This window comes from Belonocnema kinseyi, chromosome 7 (genome assembly GCF_010883055.1).
Source record: "Belonocnema kinseyi isolate 2016_QV_RU_SX_M_011 chromosome 7, B_treatae_v1, whole genome shotgun sequence".
Classification (NCBI taxonomy): Eukaryota; Metazoa; Arthropoda; class Insecta; order Hymenoptera; family Cynipidae; genus Belonocnema; species Belonocnema kinseyi.
Window position 1 is genome coordinate 45721219 of NC_046663.1, and position 20701 is coordinate 45741919.

Consider the following 20701-nt stretch of genomic DNA (forward strand, 5'->3'; position numbering starts at 1 on the left):
TCCATCTTTAGACAACAGCTACGTTACTTTTGGGGGAGAGGGGAGGTCCAAAAAGCCCAAAATTTTTGACTAAGTTTATGGATAGCCAATAACTGGAAAATTTATCCGTGTGACAAGAAAGTTTCTTGGCACCGTCCAGCCCTTCGACTACACCACTGCTTTCTATGAATTCGCTTGCGAACTTATTGCTTGGCATCAAACTTGCAGTCACCATTTTTTTCTCTATTCGTGTCAACTCTTGAGACACTTTTTCACTGGTTTTAAAACTACAAGATTCTGATGACTGATTAAGAAAAATGATGAGCATTTTAGAGGCATTTTCAGCACGTTCTTGCAGGGTGGAACTAAAATATTTTGAAAGTTCTACTCTTCTGAGCATGAAATATTCACACAATAATTCTCTTTCATATCAGTTCTGATCTAAAATTATATGTCAGAGATTGATCACCCATAACGCATATACAGGCAATGAAATCTAAAAAAAAAACTGAAGATTTTTCATAGTTTTTTACTAATTGAGAGACAAACTCGCGTTGCAGGATCATGGCTACGATTTCAAAGCTGACATTTGGTCGCTGGGTATAACAGCAATTGAAATGGCTAGTGGAACTGCACCTTACCACAAATACCCACCTATGAAGGTCCTTATGCTCACTTTGCAAAACGATCCACCGACTTTAGACACAGCCGCTGACGACAAGGATCAGTACAAGGCCTACGGCAAAACGTTTCGAAAGATGATAGTGGATTGTTTGCAAAAGGATCCGACGAAAAGGTACGGTCTGACTTATAATTTAGAGGGTGGTCCGCAGGTCAGGGAAAGTCGGGGAAACTTCAGGATTTTTGAAAATAATTGAAAAAGTTTTTAAAATTTGTGACTTTTCTTTCAATAAATTAACCCACGTTTCTGAAATCCCTTCAATTCTCTTGAAATATTTTAAGGCATTTTAAAAGATTTGTAACATTTTTACTAGATTTTAAGTACTTAAAGATAGTTTATAGGTTTTAAAGTTTTTTAGGGTATTTTGAATTATTCCAAGGCTTTATCAAGAGTTTTAAACAATTGCACGGATTTTATAAAAAGGCAAAGGATTGGAAATATTTTAGGCTATTGTAAAAGATACCAAGGCATTTTTAAGAGATTGAAAGGTTTTCAAGAATTCCAAGGATTTCAATGATTTTAAAGGATTTAAAAAAAAAGCATGACGGTCGAAGAAAGGATTAATTTGATTCTTATAAAATCTGCTTAATAATGTCATTTTACGGTATTTTCTAGTATTTTAGTGGATTTCAAAGAATTTATTTACAACTGTTTAGGGATTTCGTAGGATTTAAAAAAATTTGTAATATATTGAAATATTTTAGGGTATTTCAAAAGATTTTAAGCCATTTGTAATAATTATTTTGTAATAATAATAACTCAATAATTTGAAATAGTTTCAAAGAAATTAAAAGGTTTTTGGGTAGATTTAAAATCTTCCAAGGAATTTTCAAGAGCTTTACAAATTTTCAAAAGGTTTTCAGTATTTTAAGGTTTTTGTTTGAAAGATTCCAAGACATTTTCAGTAGAATAAAAAGTTTCCAAAGATTTTAAAGATTTTAGGGGATTCAAACAAAAAATTTTAATAGGGTTTTAATAAATTTTCTAGAATTTCGGAAGATTTGAAACGTGTGTATAGGTCCTATAAGATTATAGGATATTTTAAAAGATTCTAAGGGATTTAATAATATTTCCACGAATTTCCATGATTTTATGGGACTTCAAAAACTCGCAAGGTATTTTAATAATTTTTCCATAGTTTCCAAGAATTTATTTACAAAAATTGAGGGATTTTATAGGATTTCAAAGATTCTCAAATATTCCAAGAAATTTCTAATAAATTTTAATAATTTTAAGGGATTTTAAAGAATTTTTGCAAAGATTTAAATGATTTTTTGATATTAAAAATATTCCAACGAATTTTCCATTGATTTCAATCATCTGACTCAAGGGATTTCGAAAGATTTTAAAGTATTTAAACTATTTTAGGCAGTTTAAGTTTTAAAAACTTCCAAGGGATTTTCAAGAGATTAAAAAAGTTTTCAGGAATTTCAAAAGATTTTTGAAAGGAATTTCCATGGAATTTTCCAGAGATTTACAAAAATTTCAGGAATTTTTAAGACCTTGAATTACTGAATTATTAAAATCTATTGAAAATTCTTCGATGTCTTTTAAAATACCGTATAATATTTCAAATCCTTCGAAATCTTTTGCAATTTTTTGAAGTTTTTTAAAGCTCTTGCAAAATCCTTAGATGCTTAAAATTGCCCTTAAATTCTGTGAAATCCCTTCAAATTATTTAAAGATTTGGAAAATTCTTCGAAATGTTTTAAAATATCCAAAAAGTTTCAAATCCTTTGTAACCTTTAGAAAACTTTATAAAGTTTTTCAAAATTGTTTCCAATTTTTAAAAATACACTAAAATCCTTTAAAATCCCTTCAAATAAAGGGTGGCCGTTAGACTGGGAAACCGGGAAATGACCGGGAATTTTCTGAGGTAGGGAAAAACCGGGAAATGACAGTGAATTTATTCTTTGGCGGGGAATTTTTCGAATTTTCAGAAGAAAAATTGTCCCAAGTTTGATTTCAACAGTTTTGTAAAAAGTGTAAAAAACATAACAATAATTGATTTGACAAAACGATTCTATATTCGTTCAAAATTTGAGAATTTCCAGATTGTAACTGTTTGAATTCGAAAGTCTTAATACGAATTGAGATTAATATAATATAATTTATTCCGATAATTTTATTTTTAAATCACAATTTTAATGATTCGTCAATAAAATATTTTTAAATCAAAGTTTTAGGTCTTTATATTATTTTTTATATTAAATTGAATAAATAAATTTATTAATATATTATTTTTATTATTTTTCTTAGTCATTCAAAATTTCCCTGTTCATTTAAGACGAGTAAATTGAACACAAATATATGTAAACGTAAGCAATTTTAAACTGAATTGTTTTACATAGAAAGCTTTGAATCTGTCGAATTTCGAAGAGCTTTTCAACTTTTAACGTTACAATTTGAATCGTTCTGTTTAAAAAAATTTTATTGGAGAATGAAATTGTAAAATTTTGACGCATAAATAACAATTGAACGCTTATAATTCGTAAACAAAATTTGAGTAATTTTAAGAGATATTTCGTAGTTAAATGCATTTTAAAATTAACCGAATTTTTCCTACAACTTTTGGAAAATCCTGCAAATTAAAAAAAATCCTTAAAATCTTCCGGGTTCTGTTTTGATCATTTTGGAAATCTCTTAAAATCTTTTTAAATTGTCTGTTACAATAATTTTTCAAATTGAAAAATCATTTTCAATTTTCCTAGGAATCTTAAAAAAAAATTTTATTCTTTTTAGCCTTTCACAATTCTTAAAAAGTTTATAAATTTTTTGGTTGAGATCTGCAAAAATCTGCATTTTGTTTTAAATTCGGCTGTGGGTATTTGCACCAAAATTTCGGTACGAATAGCTCACTTTTTTCGGGTCACAAACTTCGTGTAAATGATTTGAAATCATTTCAAGTTCTAAATTTAATTTTGATATTTTTAAAACCTCTAAATATCTCCTGAGATTACTCTCATTTTTTCTATAAATAATAAGTGTTCTTATTTTTATTTATAAATTCAAATTTTAAGGATTTTTTTTTTAATTTGCAGGATTTTCTAAAAGTTGTAGGAAAAATTCAATTAATTTAAAAATATATTTAAACTTTTTTGAAAAATTTTCAACATCGATTTTAAACTTGGAAAAATATAAAACCACTTCTAGATTGCTCAATGTTTTTAAATAAATTGTTTTAGTTTTTGAAGATTGCTTAACTATTTAAAATGAAAATAATTTAACTCTTAATTTAAAAAACATTATTTTTAATTTTTTAATTTGTCTAGGGTAAAATTACTTTAAAAAAATATAATTTTGAACATTTTTAAAGTTCATTGCTTGATTATTTAATTTAGAGTATTACAAATGTTAACGTGGATTTATATTTTTGGAATTTAATCTGAATCTTTGAACTCTAATATATAAATGTTCTAAATTTTGCAGTTTATCTGCATTTCATTAAAAAAATGTCAATTGAAAAGTGTTAGTACCTTTCATTTCATAAGTGTAAATTTAATTTGTCGTTTATTGTTTTAAAAAGAAAAATGTTTAGAATAGAGTAGGATTTTTTAAATTTCATTGGCCGTGAAAAATTTTAGCGAACCGAGAAAAAACTGTGAAATGACCAGGAATTTTTTTCTTCTATTGAAACGGCCATCCTGAATAATAGAAGTGTATCAAAAGTACCCTAAGATATTTCAAATCCTTTAAAATCTTTTGAAATCCTTTGAAACTTTGTAAAAAAAATATCCTAAGATACTGCAAATCCTTAAAAATACTTTTAAACTTTGTAAAGCTCTTTAAAATTCCTTGGGCATTTTAAAATAACCGAAAATCATTTAAAATGCCTTCAAATTATTGAAATCTATTGAGACTTCTTCGAAATCTTTTAAAATATCCGAAAATTTTTTTAATTCTTTGAAACTTTTGAAAGCTCTTGAAAATTCCTTGGAATTGTTACAAGTGCCCTAAAATCTGTAAAATTCTGTAAAATTACTTAAAATTATGGAAATATTTTTAAAATTCCTTCAAATATTTTTAAATGCCGTAAAATATTTCAAATCCTTCCAAGAATTCGAAGTATTTTCGAATATTTTAAAAGATCTCAAAGAATTTTCAATCTGTTTCAATGATTTGTAGGGATTTCAAATGATTTTAGAGTATTTTTAAAACAACCACAATGTTTTAGGTGCTTCAAAAGTATTAAGGGATTTAAAATTTTCAAATATATTTTAGAGGGTTTTAAAAGATTTTAAGGAATTTTCAAGTACTTTTAAAATTTCCAAAGGATCTGGACAATTTTAAGGGACTTGAAAGATTTCATGTACTTTGTGATCGTTTTTAATATTTTTTTAGGAATTTGAAAGGATTTTAAAGATTTTATGTTATTTTTAAAAATTTCAAAAAATTTGAAGAAATTTAAGGAATTTGAAAAAATCTAAGGATTTTCTAATTGATTTCAATAATTTGAAAAGATTTTAAAGATATGATACGATTCTGTAGAATCTGTAAGGTTATAGGTAATTTCAGAAGATTCTAATGATTTTTATCAGATTTACCGGGATTTCAAGGGATTTTAACATCTCTCAAGGTGTTTTAATAAATTTTTTAGGATTTCAGGAAATGTCTCAAGATTTCATAGAATTTACCGGGATTCTATAATATTTCAATGGATTTAAAAGAATGTATTCATAAGAAGTGAGGAATTTATCAAGTTTTGGAAGATTTGAAACGATTTTCCAATTCTTTTGAATTCTCTTGATTTTTTTATTCACTTGAATTCTTCTAAATTTATTCAATTTCACTCAAATCAATGGATTTCTAAAAAAGTTTTTGTGTCATTCATCCTGAGGTCGTTTTAACCCACCTTTAATTCTTAGACTTTCCATCGAATTCTTTTGAATTTGACTAAATTCATTTTCAGTTCATTTTTTCTTTTTTTTAACTCACTTGGAATTTTTATGATTTTGATGAAATTTTGTCATTTCTTTTAAATTCCTCTAAATTCACTGCAATTCTACAGAAATCCATAAAATTTAAAAAAAGTGTTTCCAATACTTTTGAATTCAAATTTAATTGTTTATAAGTCTTATTAATGTATACTGGATTCGTTGAAATTCACCTAGAATCCTTATAAATTGCATCGAAATATTTTGTTTTCAAAATACCATTAGGTCATTATTAATGCACATTAGTCACTTTTGGTCACTTTTTCAGTTTAAATAGGTCACTTCTTTAATTTAAAGTAGTCCCTGATAATTATAAATGAAAAGTTAACAAATAAAAATACATTTTTTCAAAATGGTCTTTAATTAATAATGGTTAGTTAAAATGAAAGATTAGTCAGGGAAAAGTCAGGGAATTTTAAAAATAACGTTTTGCGGCCACCCTGGACTTTTTAATGGGATTCATTTTAATTAAACCATTTTTAAATATAACAGAATTTCTAAAACTGTTCTAAAATACGTTGGAATATTTTTTAATGTCTTATAATATTTCTTCTACTTCTTTTTAATTTCAAATCATATAATGATATAATTAAAGAAATTAAAAGAATTTTTCGTTTTTTCCAAGTCCCGTCAAACTAATTATTAAAGAAAAGAAAAATAATAATAATCCTGGTGTTCTTTTTAATTTTAAGGGATTTAAAGGAACATTATTTTCATTATTTAAGATTGGAAAATCTGTCGATGCTTTATTTACTCTCGGTTTTGAAGTACTCTCTTCTTCTAGACCGACTGCAACCGAACTTCTAAAGCATCCTTTCTTCAAAAAGGCGAAGGACAAGAGATACTTACAACAGACGTTAGTTGCCATTGGGCCTAGCCTCGAGACTCGAGTTCAAAAGGTACATATTTCTTAAACTCTTTTAACCAGTTCTGGGCTCGGTCCATAAATTAAGTTAAAAATTTTTTGCTGTTTTTTTACCTCCCCTTTCCCCGAAAGTAACATATCCGTAGTCTAAAGACGGATTTTACGTTTCTAAATTCTTTAAAATATAATTAATGCAGTCAACATATTGGATTCAATACGAAGTACTATAAACTCCTAAGATTTCAGGCCCAAACTTTATTGCATCTTTCAATAAAATAGTTGAATTTTTAACCAAAAAATATTTTCTACCAAAAGAGATGAATTTTCAACCTAAAAAGACGAATTTAACAAAAATTCTTTCACAACAGTTGCATTAACAACCAAGTTGAATTTTTAACAGTTGAATTTTTAACCAAAAGGTTGAGTTTTTAACAACATAGTTGAATTTTCAACCAAAAATAATAACTTGAAGAAAATAATTAAATTTTCGGAAAATTATTAGACTTAACAATATTTTCTATCCCAAATAGTTGAAAATTTCAGCATACAAACGTGCATATCAATCAAGTGGTTGAATTTCAACAAAAAATTAAAATTCAATAAAATATTTGGATTTGCAAGACAAAAAGAAAAATTTTTTAGAAGGCAGTTGAATTTTAAATCGGAAAAGGCGAATTTTTAACAAACCAAGGTAATTTTTAATAAAAAAAGATGAGTTTTCGATAAGATAGTTGAATTCTCAAACAAAAAGATGAACTTTCAAGAAACAAGAATGATTTTCTACCCATAAAAGATGTCTTTTCTACCAAAAAGTTGAATTTCCTACCAAGTAGTTGAATTTTTAACTTATACAATATACAGGATAAAGTTTCAACCCAAAATGGAATAGTTACATTTTCAGATGAAAACTTTGATGAAAAATAACTGTGAACCAAAAAAAAAAAACAAATGTTCAACAAAATTGTTAAATTTTCAATCCAAAAGATGAATTTTCGACTAAGAAGATTATTGTTGGATCAAAAAAGACGAATTTCCAACCTATCCAAAATACAGGATACATTTTTAAATAAACATGGAAGAATTAATTTTTCAGATAAAAAATAGTCTTTTTTTGATAAAAGAAATGAATTTTAACAAAAGTGTTCAATTTCTAAACAAAAAGATTGTTTTTTCACAAGAATATTAATTTTTTCCACCAAAAAAGTTAGTTTTAAACAGAAAACATGACTATTCAACCAAAATATTTCATTTTAACATCAAAAAGACGAATCGTCTACAAAAAAGTTGAATTTTCAACCGAAAAATATCATTTTTCAACCAAAAAGTTGAACTTGTTAGTTGAGAATTCTTGAATGTTATTAAAAATTCGTCTTTTCTATATGAAATTAATCTTTTTATTTGAAAATTCAAGTTTTTGTTTGAGAATCCTTTAATTTTATTAAAAATTCCTCTTTTTTTTAATAGTAAATTAATATTTTTATTTTAAAAAATATTTTATTTAGATGAAACTTCAACTTTTTGGTTAAGAATTCTTGAATTTTATTTTTAAAAAATTATTTAAATTAAATTAATATTTTTGTTTAGAAATTCATCTTTTTTATTTGAAAATTCAACTTTTTGGTGGAGAATTGTTTAATTTCATTAAAAATAACCCGTTTTTAAAATTAATCCTTTTTGGTAGTAAATTTAAGTTTGGTTTAGAATTTTTGAAGTTTTTTAAAAATTCGTCTTTTTTGGTAATAAATTAATGTTTTGTTGAAAAATCCTTGAATTTTAATGAAAGTTCGCCTTTTTGGTAGTAAATTAATCTTTTTGTTAAAGAATTCATCTTTTTTAGTTAAAAATCCAACATTTTAGTTGAGAATTCTTGAATTTTATTGAAAATTCATCTTTTTTTGTACAAAGTTAATCCTTTAGTATAAGAACTTCGGTTTTTAGTTGTGAAAATTCAACTTTTTGTTTGAGAATACATGAATTTTATTGTGAATTCATGTTTTCCCGTATTAAATGAATCTTTTTGTTTGCAAATTTATCTTTTTAGTTAAAAATGTAACAACTAGGTTTTAAAGTTAAACTACTTTCTTAAAAATTAAAGAAATTGTTTGTTTTCTTAAAAATTCATCTTTTCAGTTGAGAATTTTTGAATATTATTTAAAATTCGTCTTTTTTATAGTAAATTAATCTTTTGTTTCAAAATTCATCTTTTTAGTTAAAAATTCCAATTATTTGTTAAGAATTCTTGAATTTTGTTGAAAATTCTTATTTTCTGGCAGAAAATTAATCTTTTTGGTTAAAAATGCAACAGCTAGGTTTTAAAGTTGAACTACTTTCTTAAAAATTCATTTTTTGGTTCACGATTCAAAGTTTTAGTTACAAATTCCTGTATTTGGTTGGAAATTTTGCTGTTTTGTTAAAAATTTCTTCTGTTTTTTAAAAATACTTTGGTAATTAAATATTTACTGATTTCATTTTTGGTCGAAAATAGTTCTTTTTTAAGTAAAAATTAAACTTTTTATTAAAATTGAACTACTTTTTTGAAAAAAAATTGTTTTGAAAATTATCGAGTTTAGTTGAAAATTTAACTTTTTGCTTGGAGTTCTTGTATTTTGTTGGAAATTCGTCATTTTTAGTATAAAATTAACTTTTTTTTATCAAAATTTCATATTTTTATTTGAAAATTCAATTATTTTGTATAGAACTTTCAAATTAAATTCAATTAGGCACATTTCAACACTTCCTCTGAAAATCACTTTTTTATTTTAATTGTTGATTTAATGCATAACCAGGGTGGACACCCACTCGGGAGAACCGGGAGAAAGCCGAGAGAAGCTTTCACCGGGATAAATCCGGGAGAGAAATATTACACCGGGAGATTTTCCGTGTATTTCATAATTAACGCATTTTGTAATTATTCAAAGTTCCCAACCAGAAAGTATATAATTTTCAAAGTGTTTAGAATAATTAAACCGTAAAGCTCCACAATAATTCTCACAGTATTTAAAATTCTGCAATTTGGAATGGTGAAAATGATAGTGACTTTCCATTTGACAAAATCACATCTTTTAGTAAAAAAAAGTTACAGTCCTTTTAAATGTCACTTGATACTACATGATATGGTACTTATTAATAATATATTAATCGTATTTAAAATTTCTATAATTTTAATTTACAATTATATTTTGAATGTGCAAGTCTAAAACAGTTTAATCTTTGAGACCTTGAAACAAAAGTTTTTTCCTAAATTAATTTTTAGATTAAATATTGAATTTAAAATTTAACAATATTGTAGTTCCAAATTCAAATGTTAAAAATTTTAGGACCATTTCGATAATAAATGTTTAAAAATTTACTATTAAAAGCCTTGATGTCAGTTTTGAATTTAATAATTTTAGATGTCAGTTTAAAGCAATTTCGAATTTAAAAGTATAAAATTGTACAATTTTAAAAATAGAAATCATAGCAATATTATCATGTATTCTTTATCCTAATTTTTAATTTTCAATGTAAAATTTTAAAATTGTCCGATTTTTAGTTAGAGATTTAAAAAAAAGTAATTTCAAATTGAAAAATATTTCATATTCTAAACTTTCTAGAATGAATATTAATTCTAAAGGAAGATTTGAAATAAAAAATTATAAATTGAGTTTATAATAAAAATCGATGAAATTAGACTATCTGAATTTGATACATCATTAAATGGACAATTTCGGTAATTTTAAGCGGTTACAATTTCAGAGCTCTGAAATTTTGATTTTTTTCCTTTGATAGGTTTTAATTTTGCAATTAGAATTGAAATGTTTAATTTTTGGAAAATAGCATTAGAAATTTAAAAATGATTAATTTTTAAGCGATTTAAATTTGCTTCAAATAATTGAAATTTTAAAGGGGTATAGTATAAAAGAGTTTTTATATCACAATTTTTGGTAACTAAAATTTTTTTTCAGTCTTAAATGAAGTTCGCGTTCGTTCAAGTTTCAACTTTCGGAAGTAGAAATTTTTCATTCTTAAAGTTTCCCCTTTAAAAATACTATCTCTTTCGAAAGGTTTTCTTAAAAGAGAAATTCGATTCATTTTTCACTTTAGAAAAATTTGTCTAATCAGTTTCAATGTTAACTTGTACTTTTATTATGTAATGGCAACTTAAAATTCTAGAATTTCAGAAGCTTTGCCTTTGAAAGATTCGATTTAATTTTCAATATTAAATTGTCAAATTTTAATCGCTTTGAATTTAAATAACTCAAATTTAAAGTTCTCAATCTTTAATTATTTAATTTTGAACACTTTTAATTATAGATAATACAATTACAATTCCTCTGAATTTTAAATGAACCACTTTTACAAATATGAATCTTAAAATATTCCATTTTTAACGTTTTAACATTGTCATATTTTTGAAATTTTAATGTGAAATCATGCTAGTTTCGTGATTCTTCAAATAAAATTAAAATTGTTTAATTTTCAGCACTTCAACTTAGAAAGTCTAAAAATAACTCCTTTTACTTAATAAATTGTCCAAATCGTTCTATTTTTTTAAATTTCAGACGCTTGAAATTCGAAAGTATTAATTATTGTTTCAAAAATATTTAAAACTTTATATTAAAAAATTGGTTCAACTCTTTAATTTTAATTTGTACCATTTTCTCGGTCTGTAACAGCGGCCGTTAAAGACTTAATAATAGATTTTTTAATTTGCATAATTTCATGTTAGTAAATAGAAATTCATAGACAGGAAAGCGCGATCTGCGCGCGTGCATTTACTGCTAGGGTGCAATAAAACGCATCTCCGTATTTTCCTTTATTAGATATGAAAATATCCTTATTAAAAATTTTATTATTATATGTTTAAAGTCAATCCATTTTTTTTACAAAACCGTTGGCTGATATTTATTGACTTCCTGATAACATAAATTCATATTATAACATAATTATATAATATAAAAAATAATATAAATTAATTTAGAAATGCAGACAAAAACTGATTCATTGAAAACTCACGAGTTCTTATGTGAATTTGAATAGGCATCTAAGAGGCAACCTGGTGCATCAGGTCGATTACACAGAACTGTAACTGGCGAGTGGGTCTGGTCGTCCGAAGAAGAAGATAGCGGTGGGTCCAGTGGTGACGAAAGGAGGGAGCCATTGCCAGTAAACAATATCGAAAACGTGAGCAGCGACGAAGAAGTTCCTGATCCTGAAGATTACTACGGTCAAGTGAGATCCGCCCAAAGTCATCTGACTATTCAAGCAGCGGAGCAAAATGTCCCCATCAATTTAGTTCTCAGACTACGGTAAGAAATCTTATATTCCATTTTTTAATTTTAATTCTTCCAAATTGAAGATATTTCTAGTATAAATTCATAAAGAGGGTATCGGGCGACACTGAAAAGCTTGAAAACCTGGAAATCTTCTTAAATTTTTTACGAGGCCTTGGAATTCAATTGTTTTCTTTCAAAACCGCGATTTTATTGAAATTCAAAAAGTAATTTAAATCTTTTGATTTATTATTTATTAAAGAAACATCTCGTTTAGAAGAAATAATGCTACTGAAATTTTTTTATTCATCAAGATATAATTGATGTTTTACTTATGACAGAATAAGCAACGATATTTTTACGCATTTTTTTTTGAAGACTTTACCAATTATTTTATAGATGGCAGCAGAAAGACTTCAACTATTACTAAAGATTTTAAAAGGTTTCAAAATATTTCAAATATTTCAAAGGATTTTGAATATTATACCAAGATTTCACGGATTTCAAAGATTTTAAAAAGGCGTGTACACCAGATTTCGAAGATTTCCAATGTCTAAGATTTCAAAAGATTTCACACAGATTCAAAATATTTTCATTATTTAAAATTGATATAAAAGATTTCAGTTGGATTTCACAAATATTTCAAAAGATTTCATAACGCAAGAATTTCAAAGATTTCAAAAAGGGTGCAGTGCATCAGATTTCAAAGATCTGAACAAATTTAAAGGATTTAAAAGATTTGCAAAAAGATTAGAGTGCACAATATTTCAAAGACTTTAAAACATTTTAGAAGATTTTACTATGATTTCAAATAATTCAATGATTTCAATGAATAAAAAAAATTGAAGAAAAATTTTACAAATATTTCAAAAGATTTCAAAGATTTCACAAAGTTTTCCTAAAGATATCGAACATTTTATCAAGATTGCAAGGATGTCAAAGATTTGAAAAAGGCGTGTACAACAGATTTGAAAGATTTCACAAAGATTTCGAACATTTAAAAGGATTTAAAACTTTCAAAAGATTTTAAAGTTTTTAAAAGTTATACCAGATTCCTAAGATATCAATAGATTAAACAAATATATTTTTTTTCAATTTCAAAGGAATACAAATGATTTCAGAAAGATTTCCTAGATTTCATAAAAATTTCACGTAGATTTCCAAGATTTCAAATGTTTTGCGAAAATTTAAATTCCAAAATATTTCACAGAAATTTTAAGATTTCACAAAGTTTTTAAGTACTTCAATAAATCTCAAACAGATTTCAAAGATTTTAATGATTTTAAAGACGATTTTTGTCCGCAAAAAATTAAGAATTTGTTTATTTATGGTTCTGTTTTATTTAAAAATTCTTGGCCGATAAAAAATGAAATGACTCATTTTTTATATGTATTACGAACAGTTATTTCATTATTTGATTTAAAAAAGTAAACCTGAAAAAACTAGATTTCTTGACCTCGAAAACCTAGAAGAGTTTTTGAATTATGTTTTCAGGAATCGCTGGACATCGTCAAAGTTTAACCAAATTTTTCATTTTAAAATTTAAAAAATTTTCATTTTAAAATTGTCAAAATTAAAAACTCTTCAATCTCCAAGATTTGAAATTCAAATTTCTACAATTTTAAAAGTATCATTGAAAACTACAATTTGAAAGATGCATAAATTAAATTTCTTATGTTTTAACGATTTAAAAAATCAAACGTCAAGTTTTAAACATCAAATAGTCCAAGTTGCAGAAATTTCGAATTTAAATCATCAAAGTTTCAGATTTTTTAAATAAATAAATTTATAATTGAAAGTTCTACAATTTTGAAGAGTTACTATTGAAAGCTTTTCAAATTGAAGAAGTTTGAAGATTACAGTGTACCAAATGTTAATGATTTTAAAACATTTTAGAAGATTTAAACAGATTTTACTAATGTTTCAAATAATTCAATGATTTCAAAGAAAAAAAAAAGATTGAAGAAAAAGTTTACAAAAATTTCCAATACTTTCCCCAAAGATATCGAAGATTTTATAAAGATTGCAAGGATGTCAAAGATTTGAAAAAGGCATGTACACCAGATTCCAAAGATTTCATAAAAATTTCGAAGATTTACAAAGAATTTAAAACTTTCAAAAAATTTCAAAGATTTTAAATTTTTGAAAAAATTTATATCAGATTCCTAAGATATCAAAAGATTTAACACATATTACATTTTTTTAAATAATTTCAAATGAATACAAAAGATTTCCAAGATTTTTAAAAAATTTCAAAAGATTAAAAAAAAAATCACAAAGATTTCAGAGATTTCAAATATTTTACGAAAATTTAAAAAGTTCCAAAAGATTTCACAAGTTTTTTGTGTCCGCCAAAAATGATATAAAAAAGTAGAGCTGGAAAAACTTGATTTCTTGACCTCGAAAACCTAGAAAAGTCCTTGAATTTTATTTCCAAGAATCGCTGCACATCGTTAAAATTAAAAAAAATTTCATTTCAAAACTTAAAAATTGCATAATTTTAAAATTGTCAAAATTAAAAACTCTCCAATCTCCAAGATTTGAAATTCAAATTTCTACAATTTTAAAAGTATAACTGAAAACTGCTATTTGAAAGATGCATAAATAAAAATTCCTAAGTTTTAATGATTTAAAAAATCAAAAGTCAAGTTTTAAATTCTAAATAGTCCAAGTTGCAGAAATTTCGAATTTAAATCATCAAAGTTGCAGATTTTTTAAATAAATAAATTTGAAATTGAAAATTGTACAATTTTGAAGAGTTACTATTGAAAGCTTTTCAAATTAAAGATTTCAATAATTTCAAAGTAAGTTTAACTTTGGTTTCGGATTTTATTTAAAATTCGTCTTTTTAATAGTAAATTAATATTTTTGTTTAAAAATTCTTCTTTTTTATTTGGAAATTCAACTTTTTGGTTTAGAATTCTTGAATTCTATTAAAAATTCGAATTTTTAATATTAAATTAATCTTTTTGTTTAGAAATTCAACTTTTTAATTTGAAAATTCAACTTTTTGGTTGAGAATTCTTTAATTTTATTAAAAATGCGTCTTTGTTGGTAGTAAATTTAACATTTTGTTTTAGAATTTTAGAATTTTATTAAACATTCGTCTTTTTATATTAAATTAATCTTTTCCTTTAAAAGTTGTTCTTTTTCAGTTTAAAATTCAACTTTCTGGTTCAGAATTATTAAATTTTAATAAAAATTCGTCTTCTATGGTAATAAATTAATATTTTTGTTTAAAAATTCATCTTTTTGATTATAAATTTATCAACTAGGTTTTAAAGTTAAACTACTTTCTCAAAAATTTATTAAAAATTCTTCTTTTCTTAAAAAATTCAACTTTTCGGTTGAGAATTTTTGAATATTATTTTAAATTCATCTTTTTTATAGTAAATTAATGTTTTTGTTTAGAAATTCATCTCTTTGGTTGGAAATTGAACTGTTTTGTTAAAAATCTCTTCCTTTTTTAATTACATTGATCATTTAAAATTTACCTTTTCCATTTTTGGTTGAATTGGTTATTTTGTAAATAAAAATTAAACTTTTTATTAAAATTGAACTACTTTGTTAAAAAAAATTGTTTTGAAAATTATCAATTTTAGTTGAAAATTTAACTTTTTGGTTTGAGTTCTTGTGTTTTGTTTGAAATTCGTCATTTTTGTATAAAATTAACTTTTTTATCAAAATTTCATATTTTTTATTTGATAATTCAATTATTTTGTATAGAAAGTTCGTCATTTTCTTTTGAGAGTTCAATAATTTATTTTTTTTTAAATCAACTATTTGGTAGATAATTTTTTTTATTATATATATAATTTAAAATAATTGATTTCAATTAAAAGTTTAATTTCAAACGAACACAAAAGACTTCGTTAACAAAGATTTAAAAAATATTTCACAAATATATCAAAGATTTCAGGGATTTCAAATATTTTGTAAAGGCTTTAAAAAATGTGAAAATATTTCTCACAGATTTCACAAAGAGTTCAATAATTTCAAAGTCTTTACAAATATTTTTTAATATTCCTTAAGATTTTACAAAGACGACTTATGTTCGCAAGTAATTAAGCATTTGTTTATTTATGGTTCTGTCTAATTTAGAAATTGTTGGCCAGTAAAAAAATGGCTCAATTTTTACATGCATAACAAACGTTTATTTAATTAAAAAAAGGAGACCTGCAAAAACTTGATTTCTTGGCCTGGAATACCTGGAAAAGACTTTGAATTTTGTTCCGAATAATCGCTGTATACCCTGATGTGAAGATTATTATAATTATATGATATTGTAGAATATATAGTTACTAGATTAAATAATAATAATAATTTGTAACGTCTCTAACCCATCAGGCGCTTGACTTAGTCCGTGAATGATGACGAAAAAACCAGGATAATCCGAGAATAAGTTTAAAAATATTTTTAGATAATAATGTTACGTTTTCTAAATGCTTCATTTCAGAAATCAAAAACGGGAACTCAACGATATAAGATTCGAATACGCTGTTGGTGTAGATACCGCCGAAGGCATTGCGGCAGAATTGGTCGGAGCAGGTCTAGTCGATGGAAGAGATATCGTGGTGATAGCAGCTAATCTTCAAAAATTGATTGACAGTGCTGGTGAAATTCGAACAGTTACATTTTCGCTGGTAAGCGATAAAAAAACATACTAACCAAAAAAAAAATCTTAAGATTCTAAACAAAGGCGGATCCAGAAAAGGGCGATTGGGACAGCCCCGGTACCCTTGAAAGTTAACAAACAAATTTTAATATTGAAAATTTTTATATCAGGTGATCAGACGGAATTGAAGAATTTCAAAATTTCTTTGCATGTGCACTTTTTCACCCTAAAATGACCGTTCATAAATTATTTAAGTTTTTTACCGTAATCAAAGGGAATTTTTGAATATATTTTTGTCCTGAATTTATTTAAAATTCATCCCAAAATAATGCAAGACGTTTGGGGAGGAGGCTCAAATCTTACTGTTTCTTATGTATGAACAAAGTAACTCAATTTAAAAAACAGGAGTTGCGAATTTTCAACAATTAAAAAATTCAAATAAGAAATGTGATAATTCACACCTTAAATAAGAAAATATTTTCATTTTAAATGAAAAATAGTTGAATGCTCAACAAAAAAAGATTTTCCAGACAAAAAGGAAAATAAAATCATGGAAAATTTAGAATTTTAAAGTAGAAGAGACAATGTTACTACAAAGCAGTTGAATTTTTAACCAGATAATTGATTTTTCAAGAAAAAAGATAGATAATTAACCAATAAAATGCATACACTTTTAATCTTTAATCTAAAAAAGATCATTTTTTAACCAAAACTGGAATAGTTAAATTTTCATTGAAAAAAAGTAATTTTCAAACCAGAAAAGCATATTTTATATAGAAAAAGTTGAATTTTTTACCATCTTGTTGAATTTTTAAGTCAAGAGATTGAATTTTTTTTCTACAAAACAGTTCAATTTTTTAATTTTTAACTTTTTGACAAAAACTGGAATAGATAAATTTTCATTGAAATAAAGTAATTTTTAATTTATAAAAGCACATTTTCTGCAAAAAAGTTGTATTTTCTACGAAATAGTTACATTTTCTACCATCTTGTTGAATTTTAAAGCGAAGAGGACAAATTTTCAACAAAACCTTGGATTTGTCATCCCGAAAATCTAAAAAAAAAAAGAATTTTTAACATAAAATAGTATGGTTCAACTTAAAACGGATTAATATTCGAACAAAAAGTTAGATGTTTAACTATAAAAGACGATTTTTCAAGAACACAGATAAATTTTTAAGTAAATGGTGGAATTTCATAGAAGAATAATTTTCTACCTAAAAAGATATATTTTCAACCAAATTTTTGAATTTTTAGTCTAAAAAGATCATTTCTTAACAAAGAAGGTAATATTTAAATTTTCATTGAAAAAAAGTCATTTTTAATTTAGAAAAACCAATTTTCTACAGAACAGTTAAATCTTATACCACCTTGATCAATTTTCAAGCCAAAAAGACGAATTTTAAACAAAATTTTGCATAAAAAAATATGAAATTTCAACAAAAAAATTAGTTTTCAACCAAATAGTTCAAATTTCTGTTAAAGAAATTGATTTTTACACAAAAAAGGAGAAGTTTTAACAAAGTAGTACAATTTTCATTCAAGACGATTAATTTTTTTTGCAAAAATGATGAATCTTCAAACAAAAAAATGAATTTTTAATAAAGTAGTTCAACTTTCAACGAAGAAGTTGAATTTTAAAGCTAAGTAGTTGGTATTTCAACCAAGAAGAATTATTTTCTAAAAAAGAAAGACGATTTTTCAACCAAATAATTCAAATTTTAGTCTATAAAAGATGACTTAAATTTTAATGAAGAAAAAGTAATTTCAATTTAGAAAAGCGCTTTTTCTACAAAATAGTAAAATTTTCAACCAAATAGTTGAATTTTCTGCTAAAAAAATTTCATTTTTACACCAAGAATGGAAGTTTTAACAAAGAAGTACAACTTTCAACCAAGGAGCTTAATTTTCTACCAAAATTGTTGTTGTTAAAATTTTATTGTCTTCAACAAAAAAAAAATGAATTTTTAATTAAGTTCAACCTTCAACGAAAAAGTTGAATTTTAAACCTAAAAAGTTGTTATTTCAACCAAGAAGATTCATTTTATACAAAAAAAGACGATTTCTCATCCAAATAGTTCAATTTTTAGTTTATAAAAGATTACTTGAATTGTAATTGAAAAAAGTAATTTAAATTTAGAGAAGCGTATTTTCTACAAAACAGCTAAATTTTCTACCGAATAGTTGAATTTTTTACCAACTTGTTGCATTTTCATGTACAGAGGACGAATTTTCAACAAAATTTTCCACCCGAAAATATGAATTTTTAACAAAAAAGTTAATTTTCAATCAAATAGTTATATTTTCTGTTTAAAAAGTTGGTTTTTATACCAAAAAGGGAAAGTTTTAATAAAGCATTGCAGTTTTCAACCAAGGTGATTAATTTTCTGCCACAATTATGCCAAAAGGACAAATCTTCTACAAAACAGTTAAATGTTAACAACATAAAAATTTATTTTTTACCAAATAGTTAAATTTTTAAACTAAAGAGAAGAATCTTTCACCAAACAGAAATGTATTGTCATACTATATTCAGTGTGAAAAGTTCTTTTAACCCTCAAAGTGCATACATAGTAGAAATCACGGTTAAGTGCATCATGGGTGTTTAACACCCCAGCTTATTTAATCATGTATTGTTTAACCCCTATTGAATATTTTGTCACAATAAAATTATCCAATATAGTTTAAGGTATCTTTTATAAGGTAGCGTTGATTTTATAGCCATTTATTTATTTTAAGTTTGTTAAAAAAATTATTGAAAAAAAGTAAAAAAAATGAGTTTTTTTACTTAAAAATACATAACTCACGCAATTTTAATTATTTTAACCTGAAAATTTATGACTATAATTTTGAAAGAGTGTACTTTCATAATAAATATTGCAACAAGGTTGCTTTCAAAAAAGATATTGATTTGCACCCCGCGATTTTTTTATCTCCACTTTCAAGTGTCAGTTACTGACGCTTGACGCATTATGCTAAACGACTTTACTCAAAGTTAGTGTCTCTAACTGAAGCTAGATGGCAAAACTTGCTCAATTTTTCGAATTAAGTATGGTTTATAAAAGTTTGAAATTTCTTCGGGTGTCAGATACCCACAATGCACTTTAAGGGTTAAAATAAACATTTTCACATACTCTCGTTGAAAAAAATTCACAATCGCCCCCTTCGAAAATTTTTCTGGATCCGGCTTTGATTCTAAATTGAAAAAATCAGTCTCTAAATAAATGTATTTCCTAGAACTCTGGCTACGCCCCGAATGAAGTGCCAGACGACAAGGCGTTGATTGGATTTGCGCAGATTTCCATAACTGATTAATCAGTCAAATGATCGAATATGCGAATTTATCAAATCTACCGACGAATCTTCCAATGGCAATCGATAAACTGGTCGATGAATCGAAGCAGAAGGGACTTTTCAGCCAGATGGAAAGTTTGCCCGCTTGTCTGCTTCCATTATTTTCGATTTCTCGCAGCGAGCGTTGTTCATAGATTGGAAGTCGAATGTGAATGGGGATATTTTCAATTCTCAGCACACACTCTCGTCCATACCGGCTTTACACTTTAGACTTACATTAAGAAATAATGGCTGTAGTTTCACATATTCAACTTGTAACATTCGTATTACGATAATAGATGTAAATATTAGTGATATTAGTAATCCGCTTTCAGTGTCAAATGTCCAGAGAAAATGAAGAACAATTTGAGGCCTTAGCGTTAAACAAATTGCGAGTAACTGAACTCCAAATACGAGACGAAGATGCTCGAGCATCTCACTTACTTATCTAGTAACTGCATTTCTATCTTTCTAGACGTGCTTGTAACTCGCCGAGAGAATCAGAAATGATGTCACAGAGGGTTGTAAAAAACAGTCGCTGGTTCAAAGTGTATATTAGGGTGGTCTATTTTTTTTATAGAAAACCAAAAAATATGTATAATTTTCGGAAACTAAAATCGCGAAATACCCTCAATGATTTTGTGATAAAAATAATATATGGAAAAGCAAAATTTAATCGGCTAACGACGCTAAAGATTATGATCTGGAATTAAATTGAAGAGTGGACTAAATTGTTTCTTTTAAATTTAAATATAGTTTGAAAATTATAATTTTAATTTATTAGTATGCGTGATCTGAAATGAGGCAGTAATTATGGCATTTTTTTGAGTAAAAAATAACTAAATACAATAGAAATTAACTGCTGTATGTTGAAATAATCATTTTTTAACCTACAAAATAATATCGGTTTTAATTTTATTTTTAAATAAATATTTTGTTTGGAAAAAGGAACAGCTTGGACCGGTGTGGACATTGGAATTTAATAATATTGTTTTGTTTGGACCACCCTAGGATATATTCGTAATAGTGTGTATGTCGTAC

The 20701-nt window shown here is 25.5% G+C and overlaps 1 protein-coding gene across 3 annotated transcripts in view; it reads left to right on the forward strand.

Annotated features, from left to right (window-relative positions):
- LOC117176992 (serine/threonine-protein kinase OSR1) overlaps nt 1-20357 on the forward strand; it is an 86991-nt gene extending 66634 nt beyond the window's left edge. For all 3 annotated transcript variants that reach the window (XM_033367432.1, XM_033367433.1, XM_033367434.1), the window contains exons 7-11: nt 540-775; nt 6380-6494; nt 11480-11748; nt 16169-16355; nt 19565-20357. In XM_033367432.1, the coding sequence (XP_033223323.1) occupies nt 540-775; nt 6380-6494; nt 11480-11748; nt 16169-16355; nt 19565-19642 (885 nt within the window). In that variant the 3' untranslated portion in view covers nt 19643-20357. The remainder of the gene's footprint in view (nt 1-539; nt 776-6379; nt 6495-11479; nt 11749-16168; nt 16356-19564) is intronic.
- Nucleotides 20358-20701: the final 344 nt, after the last annotated feature.